The sequence below is a fragment of the Nelumbo lutea genome, chromosome 2 (assembly GCF_056320005.1).
Source record: "Nelumbo lutea isolate HS-2025 chromosome 2, American lotus-T2T, whole genome shotgun sequence".
Taxonomy (NCBI): Eukaryota; Viridiplantae; Streptophyta; class Magnoliopsida; order Proteales; family Nelumbonaceae; genus Nelumbo; species Nelumbo lutea.
This window is the reverse complement of record NC_142685.1, coordinates 34,637,293-34,657,559: the sequence shown is the minus strand read 5'-3', so window position 1 is coordinate 34,657,559 and position 20,267 is coordinate 34,637,293. Positions and strand designations below refer to the sequence as shown.

The following is a 20,267-nucleotide window of genomic DNA, read 5'->3' as shown; positions in this document are numbered from 1 at the left end:
CCCATTGAGAAATCTGAGAATAATTTCAACGTTTTCACGCAATGTGCAGTTCTTACGGTAATACTCTCCCATATTGCCTCCTTATTTCTTTCTCTCCTCAAAGATTCTTAGGTTCCTTTCCTCCTAAACTGACCACACCACTGCTGCCCTTGCACACTTCCATAAGATTCTACCTCTTCTCTTTGTTATCCTCAGAAAAGATGGGCTTCCAAGCTGACAAGAGGGATCCACCTGCAACCAAAAAGAGAGCAGAACCATTCCAAAATACAACCAGCAAAGGGACAAGAGATTAAAATATGGAAAACATTTTCACCATTCAACTTACACAAAATATACCAATTAAGAGACAAGAATCAATTTGGCCTTTTCTTTTGCAGCATATCACACATGTTGATGCATCCGTGATAAACTCCCTAACAAAAGGCACTCATTTTTGGGGGATAGGGGCACACCAAACTTCTTTCATATGAAAGGAATGGGGAAGGGAAGTGGACACAAGGGAAGAGAAAAAGGATTTATAGGTAAATGACCCAGAGGGACTGAGAGACCAAACCCTATTGTCATCCCCTATATCATCAAGGACACGGCCACCCGGACTATTTAACAGGTTAGACACTGATGAGATTTCTGACTCTCTAATTGATAAAAAAAGAAAAAAAATTGATAAAATAAAGAGAATTTCTGACTCTTTAAGGTTTCTCACTAACCCCAAATTCCAACCCTCCCTAGGGGAGGAGGGGAGACCCAAAGAAATCAAACACAAGTTTCTCCTTGAGATTAAAGAGAACCAAGCTTCAAAATTTCGATACGGTATGCCCAGTATTGAGTGTATCGTATCGGTGGCTTCACGATATGCATATTTACAGGTCTTTCGGCAACCAGCCTCTGTTTAATAAAAAATATAGTTAAAAATAGGCCCAAAAACCAAAATTTGAAAAAAAAAACTAAAAAAAATATAAAAGTGTGTCATTTTAGGTACCGATATGCCCATGCTGATATACAGGTTCATATTGATATTTTAAACCTTGGAGAGAACATATAGAGGGAAACATATCTTTCAAGGGACTATCTCCAATCCACACATCTTCCTAGAATCTTATCCTATTACTAGAAGCCAGATCATACTTGATATGCTCAAGGAATTGAGAAAGAATACCATGCACTGCTTTCCACGGTGCTACAAGATTAGCTCTTTGCAGAACACCGGCATCCCATCCATTCCTAGCAAGCCCATGAATACTTGAAACCACTTTATGCCACAACCTGTCATTCTCTAAGGGGAAGCGCCACAAGTACTTACATAGAAGAGCACGGTTTTACTTACAAATGTTACCTAGACCCAACCCACCCTCTTCTTTCCTTTTCACCACCTTTTCCCAATTCACCAAATAATCCTTTTTTACTTTCTCCTAGTTCCCACAAAATGTCTCTCATCGGTTTTTCCACCCTCTTCACAATTGCTTGAGGCATCCTAAAAACAAACATGAAGTACATAGGGAGATTAGCCAAGGTTGATTTTATCAAAGTGATTCTCCCCCTAAAGAATCGTACCTTCTTTTCCATCCATTTAATCTTTTCTCAATTCTCTCTACTATTGGATTCCAAAAGCTTATTGACCTTGGGTTGCCACCAAGGGGTAAACCTAAATATTTCAACGGCCACTCCCCTCTTTCACACCCTAAAATCTCCGCAAATGACTCTAGCTCCTCTTCTGCTCCCCAAAGAAGCACTTCAGCTTCCAATGCAATCCAAAGTTTTCTCCATCTGCCTTTGGTAAACAAGTCCAAAGCACATAAATCCGGTTTTGCTCTTATAATCCTCACCCTCACAGCACAGAGGTCAGGGAAGTTAAAAGCATCTAAAACGCCTCCATAGACTGCTGCTACTTTATCCATAACTTGGATCTTCCACAGGTTGAAGGGGAGCCCGAAAATTCTGATATCAGATCTTCCTCCTTCCAGCTCCTTTTTCATTATAGGATGGATTCCAGCTTTTGATCAGCATCCAGCCCTCTTTTGGTCATAATATTTGTTGTTTTGATAGTGCCTCCACTGAAGTTGGCAATAGCTATCTTCTCATCAAATGGCATTGGCCAGGGTGAGTTCTCACATTGGAAAACAGTTGAGAGATCCACCCAGAGTCCTTGTAACTACCCATCTCTTCCTCCAATCTTCCATTGTACCCTCCATTATTTTTGGTGAGGTCAAAACACTACACCTATTTCCTCAATATCTTCTTTTTTCCTTCCAACTTGCCCCTCAAACAACTTGGAATTTTGCTTAGTCGATGCCTCCATACCTCTCTTGTTCTGTAATCTTGACTCAGCCTTGTTTTCCCCTATCCTTTGGGATACAATTATTTGTCTTCGATTTTTTTCCAAAAGTTTCCGTCAACAAAAGATTAAAGAACCCCTGTTGTTGCTTTTTACCATTGCAGACTATCTTCTCTCTTCCATACTCATATCGCTCGCCCATCAATGAATCCTTTAAGCCAGTCCAAAGATTCTTTGATCACAATCACCATAGATTGCCCGTTCTCTCTAATTTTTACCGCGGAGCCTCCATTCGCATCCTCAAACAGAAATTTTTTCTTTTCCACTGTCACCTCCTTTCTCCACTTTGTTTCCGGAGTAAAGCCATTGGATGGATCCTTCTGAGAGTTGCACATCACCGGTTTTCCTCACTTCCATCAAGGAAGTCTGCACTTGTAGCATATTTTCATGCCATTTGATAGAAGTAACTCAGTTACACCAATATCTGGATATTCGCATTGCAGTATAATGTCCCTGAGACAAAATACCCTTTGAATTATGGCCTCTGGCCTATTGTTTCTGTTTATTATTTAAAAGATTGGTAATTTACAAACTTTTCTGTACAATCTAAGGGTTTTAATGTTTTACATTATCATCATCATAGGGAATGAACCAATTTTGAAAAAGAAGGTGGCGAGTGACTAAGGCATAATTCCAATATGAAACCGAGCAGGGGAGGGGGCAGGGAATGGGTAGATCCTTTATTTATGGAAAGACAATTTATCCATCTTTCTTTCAGTTTCCCTTTTTAGAAAAGAAAATTTTCTTTTTCAAATGGTCAAGTCATTGCAAGCTTGACAAAGTAACAAACTAACAATTGACATGAGGAATAAAGAAGCATAATATGGAAATGAAAATGATAATGTGGTGTTAAAGTTTCTAAGTCTACAAACTAAGATGTGGGAGGACTAATAAGAAAAAGTAGGATGTGGAAGCTTACAACCTCTGCTTTCTTTTCTCTTTTATTGATCAATTTTTTATTCCATTAATCACCCCATCCCCAAAAAAATACTGGTGATGAAGAGTGGAGTAATTGTTTCTAGGATTTCCTTCAGTGTCAAGATGAACTCATCCTTCAACTGTTACTTTTTCTTACTTTTTTTTGGGATTTAGTCGGGGTATACATGATATATTTTTTTACTTGGCTTCTCTTCTTACAGTTCCCCATTGTATTTGGCCAGCTATTCCTCTCTTCTTACTGTTTCCCATTGTATTTGGCCAGCTATTCCTTTTTGGTTCCTCAGGCCTGTTCCATTTTCTGGTTGTTCTAAGAAAATATCTATTTTCAAAAAGGGGAAGCACTTCTTGTTTCTTCTCTACTGTGGTTTTCGTGTTTTTTTTTTTTTAATATTGATTTACCCAGTTAATTGTCTGCTCAAAGGTGTACTAAGTTTGCTTATTTGCAAAGACCTTGTCTTTTCTATTTGGAGCATGGTTCTGGCTTTTGCTGTTGATGGCATTGCACTTTAGGTCATTAAATATATCATGCAAGTAATTCTGTAATTTGTATTATATATTATCAGTTGAATGAACTTGATATCATTTCCACGCTTCTTTTGCAGGGAAGATACAAAGTGTACAATCTTTGTTCAGAGAGGTTGTATGATGCATCACTATTTGAGGGAAAGGTGTGTGCCTTTCCTTGTTATTTACTTTGTTCTATGTTAGAATCTAATAGTTATTAGGTTACAGATGTCAGCTATGTTGTTTATTAATTAATGCAGGTCAACCTAGAAGGTTAAACTTGTACTATAACCTAATACTAAAGTAAAATAGAGGTGATCAACCTGTAGGTTGGATGAATTGATTCTCTTTCTTTTTTTCCCTTATTGTATTTTTTTCTTTCTTTCTTCTCTTCTCCTAAGTCTTGCCACTGAATATTTTTCTTATGGTTTCATTTTTGGACTCTTGAAAGAGTTTTCTTGTGTAGTGGGTAGAGAAAACTTAGGTGAATGCTCTGTCACCCTCTGGCAAAAGAATCAGAATTTGTCTTCTCTCTCTTTATATTGGAAAAATCTCTACAATTGGAGTAGTACCCTGTCAATAGTTTTTGTATCAATAAAACTTATTGGTTTTCTTTGCTACTTGTGGTACAATAGCACACGGGTCCAATTTTTGACTCATTTGTTTTTTTTTTTTTTTTTTGATCAATAACACTTTCATTAATTCATTAGTAGAAAATTTACAAGTGGAAGACAAACACACTTATCTTCCAAGAGTCACAAAGATCTTCAAGAAATGAAAAAAGAAAATACAAAGATACAAAGACACTAACGTTACAGCTTAGCCCAAAACAAAGAATCCCTTTCTGCCCCTTGTTTTGCTAAGCCGTCAGCTAGGGAATTAGCTGATCTTTTAATCCAACATGTCTTAACTTCCATCTCCCGCACCAGCCATTTGAATTTCCTCTTCTCATTGTTATACTTCCATAAATCATTTTGATCTTTAGTCAGCCACCCTATCACCACCTCTGAATCCCCTTCAATTATAAGTTTCTTGATGTTCAATTCCTTAGCTTTTCGGGCTCCTTCCATAACTGCACATATCTCAGCTCTAAGGGAGTCACCCACTCCAATTGGGCCTGAGAACATAGCAGAGATGACCCCATTTTCATCTCTAAAAACACCCCCGATCCCCGATTGTCCCAAGTTTCCCCTACTGCATCCATCAAAGTTTAATTTCAAGAATCCATTAGGTGGGGCGGTCCAAGCCACACTCATTACTGACTTGGTCTGCGTGCAATTTGCAATTTCACCCCACTTCCTCAACATGTCATCCACAATGTAATCTGTGAATATTTCCAAAGATTTCAGCCACTGTATCGCCCTAAAATGTATGATAGCCCTCAGATCTACTGTTCCTCTCTGAGTTTCTGAGAATATCCTGGAGTTTCTTTCTTCCCACAGTGTCCAACATACTGCAGCCCTTAGTCCTCTCCACATTGTCCTTCCCTTTTTTAACCGCCACCTGAAAAAGGAAGGTGGGAAAAGGCCCTGCATGTCTGATGGGGGATTCCAGCTGCATCCAAATAAGGAGAAAGCCCAATCCCACAACGACCTCGTGAAGTGGCAAGACACCATTAGGTGAAAACTAGTCTCCCCATCTGCTTTACACAGATCACACCACTGAGGTGACAAGCAAGTATTGGGTCTCTTCTTTTGGAGTAGATCACCAGTGTTGATTCCTTCCAGATGGGCTTCCCAACAAAAACTACCAACCCTAGGGGGTATAGCTCTGCACCAAACCTCACCAACAGGGAAAGGGGACAAGGTAGGACTGATGAACTGACTTAAGACTTTGAAGAACGAAGCACAAGAGAAAATTCCATTGGGGTTTAGGTGTCCAAATTCTGGAATCCGCCCTAGTGGGGTCTAAGACAACGTTATCAAGAAGTGCAAGAAGGCTCGAAATACAGTCGAGGTCTGAGTCCCTCAAATCCCTTCTTAGACCCAAGTTCCACCCAATCCTAGAAGTGGAAGAGGACGGGGTGGTGAAAGATGAGATCGACTCATTTTTCAAATCAGAAAGAGCATACAAAGACGAAAACTGATCCTTTAGAGGGGCGCTCCCCACCCAGGTTTGTTCCCAAAATTTTATGGAGTTACCGGAATTCAAATCATACCTGATATTAGGAATGAAAATTGGTAGCAGGTCATGAATGGCTTTCCAAGGAGAATTGCTTGTGATCCTAGCTCTGGTTCCAGCGTCCCATCCATTGTGCTCCAGCCCATGAATACTTGCCACTATTCTAGCCCATAGCTTCTCCTTCTCCATAGGAAACCTCCACAACCACTTCCCCAGCAGAGTCATATTCCTTCTCCTAATACTCCCAAGCCCCAAACCACCACACGACTTACTCCTACACACTATCTCCCAGCTAACTCTATGATCCCTCTTCTCTTCTCCCGGCTCCCACAGGAAATCTCTCATTATCTTCTCTAATCTGTTAGCAATCTTCACTGGGATTTTAAACACCGACATGAAAAAGATGGGTAAGTTAGTAAGCGTGGCCTTAATTAGTGTAATTCTCCCACCAAGAGAGAGGTAGTTTTTTTTCCAGGATACCAATCTTTTTTCAAACCTTTCCATCACCGGGTTCCAGAAACTCTCTCTCTTGGGATTATCACCTAATGGTAATCCTAAGTAGTTCAGAGGCCACCCCGAAACTTCACACCCCAGCACTTCAGCACTCTCCCTGATCTCTCCCTCCTCCAAATTCACCCCCACTACACAACTTTTCCCAAGGTTAACCTTCAAATTGGACATTTGCTCAAACAACTATATCACTGACTTTAAGTTTCTGATAAACCTCACATTACCACCTTCATAAAACAGAATCGTGTCATCAGCAAACTGTAAGTGAGTGAGGGGGGTTTCCACCCTCCCAACCCTCCAGCCTCTAATGAGCTCCCTAGAATCTGCTCTGTGAATCAATTTCCCCAAGACCTCCGCAATTAAAATGAACAAGAAAGGAGAAAGGGGGTCTCCTTGTCTTATACCCTACTGGCTGGAAAGAAATCTACCACTATCCCATTCACTAGTACTAAATAATGACAATTCTGGACACAACCCATGATCCACTTACACCATCTAGCCCCAAACCCGAATTTAGTTAAAACTTTCCTCAAGAACTCCCAGTCCACCAAGTCATAAGCCTTTTCCAAGTCCAGCTTACAGACCACTCCCTTCTTTTTATCCCTCTTAAAGTTCTCCACACTCTCATTAGCAATTAAAATCTGGTCTGTAATTTGTCTTCCACTCACAAAAGCTCCTTGATAGTGTGCAATGATATCTGGCAGTTCCTTCTTCAGCCTCAAAGACAACACTTTTGCAATGATCTTATACAAGCTATTAACCAAGCTTATTGGCCTAAAGTCCTTTGGGTGGGATGCATCTTTCTTTTTGGAATTAAGGCTATAAATGTAGAGTTCACACCCGGATTGACAATTCCTCTCCTGAAAGACTCTTCAAACACCTGCAAGGCGGCTGCCTCTCCATTTCCATTAAATCAAAGAGAGATTACAAGAATAGTCCCTTGGGAAGGCGTGAGATGCTGCCTACCTCTCCAAACCGAAAACACATAAGCTAAAGCAAAAAGTACATGAGTGCTAATACAAAATTACAGTTGAGCCCAAAACAATGTTTCCCTATTTGAAACTATTGTCAGTCCCTTGGGAAGGTGCGAGATACCGCTCTCTCTTTCAACTAGTGCTATGCATCTTCATTCTTCTTAATATAAAAGATTTTTATTAAAAATAAAGAAAAATGAGATCCTCCTTCCTCTTCTTCCTCCTTCCCTTCCTCCTCCTCCCCCACCTCTTAAGGAGGCTTACGCCTCCTTGTGTTTGGGAGGCTTATGCCTCTTACATTCTGAACTATGCCTCACACCTCTAGGTAGTGGAACATCTTGCGTCATGCTTCCGCGTTTTAAAAAATTGGGCATTAGCTGATCTCGCCACCCACTATATTGAAACAGACATATTCCTTGTCATCCATTTGAATTTCTTTAGGTCATTCTTGTAACCCCACACAACATCCTCCAGATTATTTAACCACTCCAGCACTACCTTGAGTCCCCTTCAACCATCCAATTCTTTGCAAGTACTCCTTGTATGTCAGCTAGCAATTCTGCCCTAACAGAATTAGAATTCCCAACGTCCAATGGGCCAGAGTAGAGAAAGATAACCTCTCCAGCCTTATTTCTCAAAACACCTCCCCACCTAGAAGGCCCTGGGTTGCCCTAGCTACTCCCATCAAAGTTCAGCTTCAATAAGCCTTGAGGGGGGAGTTTTTGCCTCATTTGTTTCCTGTTTTCATCTTTTTTCTTGAAATTTGTAGAATATGAAATAAGACTTGAGACGAGAAAACCGTGAGAGCCAAAAAACAAAACCTGGGCAGTTGGCCCTCACATTAGTGTATTATTTAATAAGATGAAAATTACAAAATACTTTCAAGACCAAACATGTTAATCATGCCTCACTTGACTAGAAGATCAACAAATTTGGATTTACAATTCCTTTTGTGAGAATACTGACAAATTTAAATTTGGACTTAATAAAAGGCAGACACACACATAACCTAATTTCTCTTTCTTCACTTTTAAAGTGTTGGGCTACTTTTATGTGTTTGGACCTATTAAGCTGAATTGGAATCTGTGCTGTGTTTATTGTTGCCTGCTTATCAAAATATAGCCTAACATGTTCTTCAAATGTGATACCCAAGTCAGAAGAATTTTAACTAGAGTAGCTTAGATTTGTTTGCCCATCAATTTGGGGATGGCATGTGCTGGAATCTTTCAGTTGGGTCCCCAAATGCCTCCAAAGTGATCTCCAAAAGTGACGAACAAACTTCACATCACAGTTGGAAACTATAGATGTTGGCATCCCATGCAATCGCACTTCTTTGAAGAACAAATCTCCTACATGAGTAGCATCGGCTATCTTAGAACATGGGTAAAGTGTGCCGTCTTTGAAAATTGATCAACCACAACAAAAACTGAGTCATGTCCCCTTGCTGTCTTCTGCAATCCTAACACAGAGTCCATGCTTCTTAGTATGCACCCATTGGTGATTCTGGCACTGGTAATGGCATGTACAGATCTGTATTTTTCGATTGCCCCTCAGCCAATTGACAAGCTCTGCAATGCCTCACTAATTTGTCCATGTCTTGGTACATATGAGGCCAGAAATAGCAGTCAGCCACCATAGCCATAGCCGTATCTCTACCGAAATGACCTCCTAACCCTCCTACATGTATTTCTCTCATGATTTGTTCCCATAGTGACCCTTTGTGACTACATAATTGATTTTCCTTAAATAGATAACCTTCAATCATAACAAATGGACAATCCTTCTGGCTGGTTGGGTTATCCAGTTCCTTCAATATGTGGCTGAAAAAAAAACGACTGTTGCTGTATTGTGTTCTCAATTCTTGAAACTTGACAATAGAACAGATCTTTGGCTTAAAGCATCAGCCACCACATTTGACTTCTTGCATTCCTCGAATTTACAGGCTGAAAGGTAACCTGCAACCTTGCTGTCCCTTGAAGGATTTGTGGCTTCCTCCTTCATAGGAAGCAGAGTGATCTTCTTCCCATCCTTCTGGTAGGTGTAAGTATTGGGATCTGTAAGATGCACCATTTTGTGATCATATAACCAAGGTCTTCAGAAAAGTATATGACTGACATCCATAGGAGCCACATCACACTATTCTTCATCATCATATGTATCACCAGAAGTAAAACCATAGTTGTCAAGGCGACACCTAGGCGAATAGGCGGTTTTCAAACTTTGCCTCGCCCAGACGCCATTCAAAGTTTGTATAAGGTGCACGCCTAGGCGACTAGGCAGGCACTCAACTCCAAGGTGCACGCCTTGACTAGATGGAAGACACATTAATACATCCCTTAATACATTGATCCTTTTATATTTTTATATTGTTTTTTACTTTTCTTTTGCTGCAAATAGTTTTTATTGGTTAGTTTTTGTTATTACAATAGAACCTATCACACATTATCACTCTTTTTATCAGAAGAAGAGTGCTGTCTTTTTAGGGTTTTATTTTCATGGCAGAACTGAAAAGAAGAGGGAGAGCTGTCTGGTCAGGTATGTTTCACACACAGTCCAACTCCAACTGTTGCTGCATTGCTGCATAACCAACTTGAAGTCTAAACAACTTCGAATATGCCAGGTAGTCAAATGAATCATCTTCTTCTAAGTTTTCAGTCCACCTATTCTTCCTCCTACCTCTTTGTTTTCATCCTTTTTATTCTTCCTTTTTGTTGGTTCTTCCTTTTTTTGTCTTTTCCATACATTTTTTGCATGATTTTTTTTTGGAATCAAACAGGGGCTCCACCCCCTTCGTTTCTTCTTCATTTTCCTGCATACTTTTCACCCTTTTACATGCACTTTTGTCCTCCTCGATGGTAATCTGGAACAGGGGTTCCGCCCCCTTTTCTTCTTCATTTCTCTGAGTTTCTTCATCATTTTTTCCTCTTCACTGGCGATCTGAAACAGGGGCTCTGCCCTCTTCTTTTCATTTCTTCTTTTATTTAGCGTTTCCCTTGTTTTTCTTGGTCTAAAACAGCAGTGGAGCCCCTTGTTCTTTTTCTTTTTTTGGTCTAAAACAGGGCTCTGCCTCCCTGTTTTCTCCTTAAGTTCCTTTTCTTTTCTTGGTCAAACACAGGGGCTACGCCCTCTTCAGTTCTTTTAAGTCCGAATTTCTATTTCTAATATTCTGTGTTGCATGCTTTAAGCACGACTACAATAATCATAAGTAGAAAATTTAGTTGAGGTTTGTAGGTTAGTGTATAAAACCAAGTAACTAGCTCATGAAGGCTTACTATTTTCTGATTTCATTGCCTAAGCGAGGCCTAGGCACCCCTTGGTCGCCTAGCCTTGCCTTGGCGCCTTGAATTTACAAGGCAATGTGAAGTAATGGGAAACTCCATACCTTTTTGGAATCAAGCAACCTTGTAAGGTTATGGATGCTTCTCCATTGGCAGCTTTAGCTTTTCTACAGCATCCTTGGAGATGATATTTCACTGCTCCCTCCATCCAAAATCAGATTGCACACCTTTCCGCCACAAATGACGTGTGTACAGAATGAGCTTCGGTGATGCCAATCCTTCTCTTTTTCACTCTTAGGGGATGTTAGCACCCTTCTAACCGCCAAACTCTCACCCTGGAAAGGAAACACATCCACTTCTTCCTCTTCACCTTCATAGTCATCATAAACAGGCTCCACAAGTTCTTCTTCATCGTCTCTTTCAACAAGATTAACTCTGTGGACATGTATAAGAGGTGTGTCCCCCTTCTCCACATGTAAAACAATGTATTGAGGGCATGCTAACATCCTTGGAAGATCCATCACCTATGCGACTAGTTGCTGGTTTGGCAACTTATTTTTCTTTCTCGCCTCTGTCCATACCTCCAACACCCTTGAACCCTGTCCAGCTGCCACCAGAAGCACCTTAATCCTAAGTCCTAATGGGAAGCATTAAGCTCAATCCTTGTGATCCTAGCAGCCCCATAAGACATCTGATTTGAATCTGCATCTATGCGTACAGCTGGAACTCTCCTTGACCCTAACCTTTTTGACTCTAGCTTCAGTCCAAGGGGCATGCTGTTTGGCATCCTCCAGATTTGGGAGCTGCACCACCCCAATCTCATCTTGAATTGAGAGGTTCGGGCCTGATAAATAACAGGAAGTAAGTTGATAATTAGTTTCTTAGAGACCAACAGACACCAACAAGTTATTGAATTCATTTGAATAGTCCTCCACACTACAGTCCCTTTGTTTCAACTCATGGAAGCGGTGGCACATGTCCCTTAAAATAATCAGCAGGAAGGAACTGTTTTCGCTTCTTTCTCTTCATGTCTTCCCATGATCTGATCTTTGGCACTTGTGTCAAACTCAGTTTCTTGAAGATATACAAAGTCTGGAGATGCAGTGGTCCTCCTTATCCCAGAGGATCTATGAGGAATTATTGGTCCTTCTGGTTCAAAGATACTTTCTTGAACTTCAGTATTTTCCTCAATGCATTAGTTGTATTCATGGGTATTTTCCTCTGTGTAGTAGAATCTGTATCTTTTCTACCTATAAGTGTAGCCTATAAAGAATCCACTTAGGGTTCTTAGATCCAATTTGCCCATTTGTGGGTTGTATACCTTTGCCTCAACCCATAGTTGTCAAGGCAACAAGGTGCCCTTGGAGGCTCGCCTTGCCCAGTCGCCAAGCAACTTTGCATACTGTGTAATAAAATACTTTTATATTGTTATTTCTTTTGATATTATAATTATAAAATAGACATTATTAAAGAAAAAATATCCATTTTTTTTGTGTTTATAAACTAATTTCTTTTTAGTATTTTCTTATTTGTTAGGGTTTAATCAACACAAACATTGCTAACTGCTGTATTGAACCCTCAATGACTTCAAAATCCGAACCAATAAGCAAGGGAAGAACTTAAAATTTTGTCTAATCAACACATTTCTTCCACGTATTCTTCCACCTTTTCTTTTCTTCTTTTCCTATAACAAAAATAGGGGTTCAGCTCCTATATTTTTTGAATTTTCTTTCCTTTCTTTTTTTTCTTCTCATAAATATGTTGATTTTCTAGACTTAAACATGAAGTATATAATTTTCTTATGAAAATTATGGATAGTTATTAAAGAAAGTTGGCTATGGAACCTAGGGAACTACCCTAGGATATGTGATTTTTACTTAAAAAAATCCATCGCCTAGGCAACAAGGCGCCACCGTCACCTAGCCTTGCCTTGACGCCTTGAAAGCTATGCCTCAACCTTGCAGCCCCAGACATGTACATGGTCGAAATTGGGTTTCTTTCCAACCCACAATTCAAAAGGTGTTTAGGAATTGCTTTAGATGGAACCCTATTCAGTATCATTGCAGTCTTAAGGGCTTCTCCCCACAATTTTTGAGGTAACGAGGATTTGTTCATCATGCTTCTCATCATCTCTTTAAGTGTTCTGTTTCTCTGTTCTGCCACATCATTATGGTTAGGTAAATCTAGCATGGTGTATTGTGCCACAATTCTGTGTTCATGGAGAAACAAGGTAAAGGGTCATGGATTCTATCCAATTTCTGTGTACCTACCATAATACCCTCCTCTATTTGACTTTATGGCTTTAGTTGCATTTTTGGTCTATTTTTCCATTTTTGCTTTAAATACTTTAAATGCCTCTAGGGCTTCTGGATTTTCATGTATCAAGTAGAGATGCATGTATCTTGAGTGGCCATCAATGAATATGATGATATATCTCTGTCTACTCAAGCGAGGAATAGGTAGAAGTCCATAAATGTCTGTGAATTAGGTCCAATATCGTATTGCTTCTCTCGTGGTCTATGTTCCCTCTTGGTAGTTTGTTTACTCTTAATACAACTAACACCAGCATGGAACTTAGTGAAATTCATGATCTGTAATATCCCATCATTTCTTCTGTGCCATAAGATTAATGAATTCTCTTCTTGAGAACTCCTTTTAACACCAACATCACAGCTTAAGACCATTCTGGTTCACCTAAGGAGCATTCAAGTTTATATAAGTTTTTCACGCAAGAAACCATTTCCTACCAATCTAGAAGGATTTCAATAATTTAAATTTTGATCCATGAAAAATAAATTTCAAACCATTCAAAGCTAGTTTGGAAATTGAAATCAAATTCCTGGACAATCTAGGAACGTAAGCAGTTCTACTTGATGAAAGTTCAAAACCAAAACAAAGTAGTAATCTGATAGTACCCACAACCTGCACTTCCAATTGATTTCCATCTCCCAACTAGATGAATTGCTCGCTTGGATTCAGTTTCCTTGTCCTTAGGAACCCCTTCAAGGTGTTAACAACATGGCTTGAAGAACCAGAGTCAATCCATAGAGAATCATGATGGACCTCAATTAAATGAGATTCAAAGACTAGGGAAAGATTAGTACTTGTATTCCTTCCTTCCTGATCCTTCTTTTCTAGCCATTTCTTGCCAGTAATTTAAAAGGTGCTCCTCAGGCATGCCTAGCCGCGCAGGCCCAGGCATAGCATTTTCAAGAGTCGTGCGGCTTTTGAAAATCTATACATTTTTTCTATTTTTTCATGTTTAGCAATTGAGCCGGGGGATCCGCCCTTAGACCCACCAAAGCAGAGAGAACCCCATATTTGCTAATGTTGCTCATTCATTCATCCTAATAAAAGATATTTTTAAAAGACACTTAAAGTTATAAAATCATTTTTTATAGGGATTTAGAATTTAAGGCACTGATATTGACTTGTTTGGGCTTGCCTCAAGGGGCTTGGTACAAAGGCGGTCGTAGAATTAGGAATGCATAATGTTTAACATGACATTAGCTATTTGAAGTAATGCAATTGGGAGAAAAATAAAGAGATTAAGAGTTTACATGCTTGAATATGTTTTATATGCTATGCCTGATTTTATTTTTAAATTTTCATTTTGAATATGTTTTACATGTTATGTTTATATAATAATTTGAGATAATAGGTTTTTTTAAAGCATTTATTTTAAAATTGAAGTTTATATTTTTAATTAATAATGTGTTTAATATTTTAATATTTTGCATTTATTTTGAATTTTTTGGCCTTTTCTTAATTTTTCAGATTTTGTTTTTTTTTGAATTTTGGTGCCTTGCTTCAAAAAGGCATGTGCCTCGGGTGCAAAGTGGTTCTTATGCTTTTTTTTTGCGCTTTGCACTTCTAAAACACAATTTCTTGTACCCAGTGCAATCACTTTTGCAGTGACCTTTCTTCTTGAAGAACAAACAAGTTGGATAATTCTTCCCCTTACTCTTGGCCAATTTCTAACCTCTGCCCTTCGTGTAGTTTCCTTTATTCTTATCCTTGATGAAAAGATTAACCGTTTTTAGCTTTTTATGTTTCAATCTCTCTTCCTCTTGGACACACACATCATCAAGAGTCTATTGAAACTCCATGTCTCTTTCTAAAGGCAGAGCTGCTGAGAGTTTAACACAAAGGTCAATAGGAATGGTTCAGTGTCTGTAACTTCTATGCTGTTTAGTTTGTTACTAATGTCCTTCATTTCCAATATGTGCTATCTCATTGTTTTGAAGTGTGAGAGCCTCAATTTGACCATTTTATTGAGAAGGGTTTGTAACAATATCTTTTTTGATACTTCAGACTGCTTTTCTATTTCTGTCACATACTTAGCTACAGTCTCCTTTTTAGGGGCATCACTTCTAATATTCTTAATTATCTTTGATTTCATTATCAGTTTGTAGAGCCTATTGGACTTGTCCTGGTCCTGCAAGTAGCTTTTCTCTTCCTTGGAGCTTTCATTAGTTATGACAAGTCTTTCCTTAACTCGTAAAGCTAGGTCTAGGTTATCGCACCCTGAGGCAAATAAGAGTCTTTCTTTCCATTCTGGAAAATTGTCTCCTTCCAGCATCAGAATTGAGCTAAGGTCAAAGAAATTTAAGTTTGTTGCCACAAATAAAATTAAATCATTAGGATACTTGCAAATTGTAAAGAGACTGGGCCGAATGGGCCCTAACAGCTGCTTGTGTGATACCCTTTATTTTTATCTTTTATTTTATGTTGATGGGCCTTACTTAATGGGCCTGTTATTTGTTCTTGTTTTATTTTCTTCATGTAATTGGCAAGCTGGCCGCCCACTTAAGGGCATGCTTGTCATCATTAATTTTTGGAGATTAATAAAATAGGGTTAGAGGAGAAGGGTGATTCATTCGACTTCTTCTTCTCTTACCTCTTCTCTTTGACATACACAGCTCTTGCACTATTATTCAGATCTGATTTGCACTGTTAATTACTGATTTTAAACCTGATATTAGAAGACTGATTCACATCTTGGTATCAGAGCGGGTACAGTTCTTCTTTCTTGGAGCTTTCATTAGTTATGACGTCTTTCCTTAACTCGTAAAGCTAGGTCTAGGTTATCGCACCCTGAGGCAAATAAGAGTCTTTCTTTCCATTCTGGAAAATTGTCTCCTTCAAGCATCAGAATTGAGCTAAGGTCAAAGAAATTTAAGTTTGTTGCCACAAATAAAATTAAATCATTAGGATGCTTGCAAATTGTAAGGAGACTGGGCCGAATGGGCCCTAACAGCTGCTTGTGTGATATCCTTTATTTTTATCTTTTATTTTATGTTGATGGGCCTCACTTAATGGGCCTGTTATTTGTTCTTGTTTTATTTTCTTCATGTAATTGCCAAGCTGGCCGCCCACTTAAGGGCATACTTGTCATCATTAATTTTTGGAGATTAATAAACTAGGGTTAGAGGAGAAGGGTGATTCATTCGACTTCTTCTTCTCTTACCTCTTCTCTTCGACATACACAGCTCTTGCACTATTATTCAGATCTGATTTGCACTGTTAATTACTGATTTTAAACCTGATATTAGAAGACTGATTCACATCTTGGTATCAGAGCGGGTACAGTTCTTCTTTCTTCCTTTTTCTTCGTTCCTGTACACTCTAAAATCAAGAGAGTGTATGGAGAGATAGGTTCTCTATAGTATAGAGAATCACTTGCTCAGTTGGTAGAAGGGTTTGGAGATTTAAGTTATGGCCGAATTTTGCCAAGAAGTGATGTTGTTTTGCTGCTGCCCGAAACCCTAGCCAATTAGAGATTTTCGAGGTTACCAGGAAAGGTGAAGCTTGGGTGTGGCGCTCTGTGCTTGGAAGGTGTCTTGTGATTGCTAAAGGAGGGCGGTTCAGGTTAGGAAGAGTTTGGGTCAGTCTGGTTGGTGCGGCACCATCTTCTCTCTTCCTCCCATCTGCTGGACGGAGCAAAACCCTAGTTTTTCAAGCACCCTATTTCTTGTTTGACTTCAAGTAAATTTGCATAGTTAAAATTTCAGTTCTTTGATTTCCGTTTGATTAATGGAGACATATGAAAGTGAGTTCAAGTAGGTGCCGGTTTCTGGTCCTGCTCTAGTAGATTTCGTTTTGACTAGTGTTACCACGATTAAGCTAGATGGGACGAACTATCTTGCCTGGGCACAGTCTATAAAAATTTATGTTTGTAGTAGAGGAAAACTCGGGTATCTCGCATAAGCCAGCACTATCTCTAGATGTCTTTTACTAAGGAGATATGGGATAGTGTAACTGAGACATTCACAGAAACTGAATGTAGCCCGAGCATACAAATTGAAAAGTGATGTAAAGAAGCTGAGACAGGGAGAAGAGTGTAGCAATCTACTACTCTATACTAAAATCCCTATGGCAGGAAATTGATGTTATGGAAACTGTGGTATGGGAGAGTAAAAAGGATGTTGAAATGTACAGAAAGCTGGTGGAGAGAAATAGGGTGTTCGAGTTTCTCACTGGACTCAACCCTGAGTTTGATATTATCAGACATAATATTTTGGCCAGAGATGAGGTTACTCTATCACAGGCATATGCCATGATAAGTAGTGAGGAAAGTAGACAAGTTAAGTTGCGGAGTCCACCTACAAAACACTTTGCACATGCAGGAATGAAATCTAAGGGGCCTACTGAAAAGGGGGAGCAGGTGTTTGAATATTGCAAGAAACCACGGCATACCAAGGACACTTGCTGGAAACTTCACCCTGGACTACTCCCTGAGAGGTCTAAGAACAATCTTAAGAAGGGCAGCCAAGCGGGAAAACTCAAGACTACTAATGCTGCTACAGTACCTGAAGGGGGAAGTAAGGAGAGTGAGAAAACATCAACCGTTGAGCAGTTGGCTGCAATGGAGTTAGACTTTGAGAAGTATGGGAGGCTCCTAAATCACCTGGAAGCTACAGTTTCTTTAGCTCACCCTTCCAACAGTACATACTCTTCATCGGCTTTTGCTCACACAGGTACATATGCCTCAGCAAATCATGCTTCAGTTTCAGGTAATCATAAACTCCCTTGGATTATAGATTCCGGTGCATCAGACCATATGACCAGCCTATCTAACCTTTTTGTTCATATCATCTCCTCTCTGGGAAAGAGAAAATATCCTTTGCCGATGGGTCACTTGCCCCCATCTCTGGTAAAGGAGATATAAAGACCTCTGACACCCTGTTCTTATCTTTTGTTCTCCATGTTCCTAAGCTTAACACAAACCTTTTATCTGTTAGTAGCTTAACAAAGTCCATGAATTGCAGCATAACCTTCTTTCCCACTCATTGTGTTTTTCAAGACCTACAGTCTCAGAGGACGATTGGGAGTGGCCATGAGGCGAACGGAATATACCTGCTGGACACACCAGATCAAGCCTTGGGACCACCTCATGGAGTTGCTTTAGAGTCAGTTGTGTCAGAGCCTGTTAACAAAATTTTGTTATGTCATTTTCAGTTTGATCATTTGTCTTTTTCCACTTTAAGTCATCTATTCCCAGATATCTTTAAGGGAGTGCCTTTATCTAGTCTTCATTGTGAGTCATGTGAGCTAGCAAAGCATTGTAGACATTCCTATTCAATCAGTAATAAAAGATCTCTTTCTCCTTTCCATATTGTTCACTCTAATGTGTGGGGGCCATGTCACATGCCAAGCATGGGGGGCTACAGGTATTTTATCCTTTTTATTGATGATTATTCTCGTTATACTTGGATTTATCTCATGAAATCTTGGGATGAAATACCAATTATTGTGAAAAATTTTCATGAACTCATCCTCACCCAGTTTAATACCCGTATCAAAATATTCCGCTCTGACAATGCTAAGGAGTATTTTGAGAAAACCCTCTCCACCTATCTTGAAACTTTTGGGGTTATTCATCAAAGTTCTTGTTCCTACACTCCACAACAAAACAGGGTGGCGGAAAGAAAGAACAGACATGTGGTTGAGGTTGCTAGATCCCTTTTATTTGCATCCCATGTTCCTGTAAGGTTTTGGGGAGATGTTGTTCATACTGCTACATACCTAATCAACCGTATGCCCTCCAGGGTCCTTGGCTTTAAAACCCCCTTTAGTCTTCTCTTCCCAAATGATGATCTCTTTTCTCTCCCTCTTTGTGTATTTGGGAGTACTTGTTATGTGCATATTCATAGTCACCAAAGGCATAAATTTGAACCTAAGGCTCATAAGTGTGTGTTTCTGGGATATGCCTCTACACAAAAGGGTTATTGTTGTTTTGATCCAATTCATGGAACTCGCTTTGTATCTCTGGATGTCACCTTTGTAGAGTTGACTCCTTTCTTTAGTATTCCTTCTGAGGGGGAGACATCTAATGAACCCTTTGCTATATCTTCAACTGTTCCTCTTCCCATCCCTTGTGAGTCTGATCATGGGGTGCCCACCTATTCCATTGGACCCACCCCTGATCCTCCTCTTGCTTCTACTCCTACTCTCCAAAGGTGTTACCAAAGGCGGAGATTCAGACATATGCAGGTTGTTTCCACTCCTTCAGAAGAGCATCTTGCCACTCCCACAGTTCCTGAGGAAACAGGTCAGCCCTCTATCGACCCACCTTCGACCATCCCTGACCTCGACCTTCCTATTGCTCTTCGCAAGGGCAAGCAGAAGTGTACAGCCCATTGCATCTCCAAACATTTATCTTATGGCCTTCTCTCTCCTTCCTACTACTCCTTTCTTGCTTCTGTTTCTTCACATGTGATCCCCAGGTCTGTACCGAAAGCATTATCTCAACCTAAATGGAGGGATGCTATGATGACTGAACTTGAAGCATTATATAAGAACCATACCAGGGATATTGTGGACTTGCCGGAAGGGAAGGAACCAGTGGGGTGTAAATGGGTGTTTACCATTAAATATCACTTTGATGGCTTGGTTGAGAGGTATAAGGCTAGGTTGGTTGCCAAGGGTTACACCCAAATGTATGGCATTGACTATCTTGAGACCTTTGCTCCTGTAGCTAAGATGACTTTAGTCAGGGTCTTGCTTTCTCTAGTAGTTACCTTTGACTGGCCCCTACACCAGTTTGATGTTAAAAATGCTTTCTTGAATGGAGATCTGCATGAAGAAGTCTATATGTCTCTACCTCCAGGGGTGTATGGGAAATAAATGAAAGGCAAGGTGCGTAAACTACGCAAATCCATTTATGGTCTCAAACAATCTCCTCGGGCTTGGTTTGAGAGATTTCGGGCTGCTCTTGTCTCCTTTGGCTACATTCAAACACAATCTGATCATACATTGTTCTTGAAGAGAAATAGCATTCTGGTGACCTTCTTGATTGTTTATGTTGATGATATTGTGGTCACGGGTAATGACATTGAAGATGCCAGGAAACTAAAAGGATTTCTCAATTCTGAATTTGAAATCAAAGATTTTGGAGACCTTCGGTATTTCTTGGGCATTGAATTTGCTCGGTCTAAGGACAATATTTTCATATCTCAGCGCAAATATGTCCTTGATCTTCTTGCTGAAACTGGTAAACTTGGAGCTAAACCCATCTCCAGTCCCATTGATCCTAATCATAAACTTTCTGCCACAGATGGTGAACCTTTGTCTGATAAGGGAGTGTTTCAGAGACTGCTTGGGAAG

General features: G+C 39.7%; 1 protein-coding gene across 1 annotated transcript in view; it reads left to right on the top strand.

The window, feature by feature from the left end:
- The window catches only part of LOC148869784 (phosphatidylinositol 3,4,5-trisphosphate 3-phosphatase and protein-tyrosine-phosphatase PTEN2A-like), a 44,978-nt gene that overhangs the window by 9,928 nt on the left and 14,783 nt on the right, over positions 1-20,267 (top strand). The window contains exon 5 of the mRNA XM_088967184.1: positions 3,874-3,939. Within this exon, the coding sequence (XP_088823310.1) occupies positions 3,874-3,939 (66 nt within the window). The remainder of the gene's footprint in view (positions 1-3,873; positions 3,940-20,267) is intronic.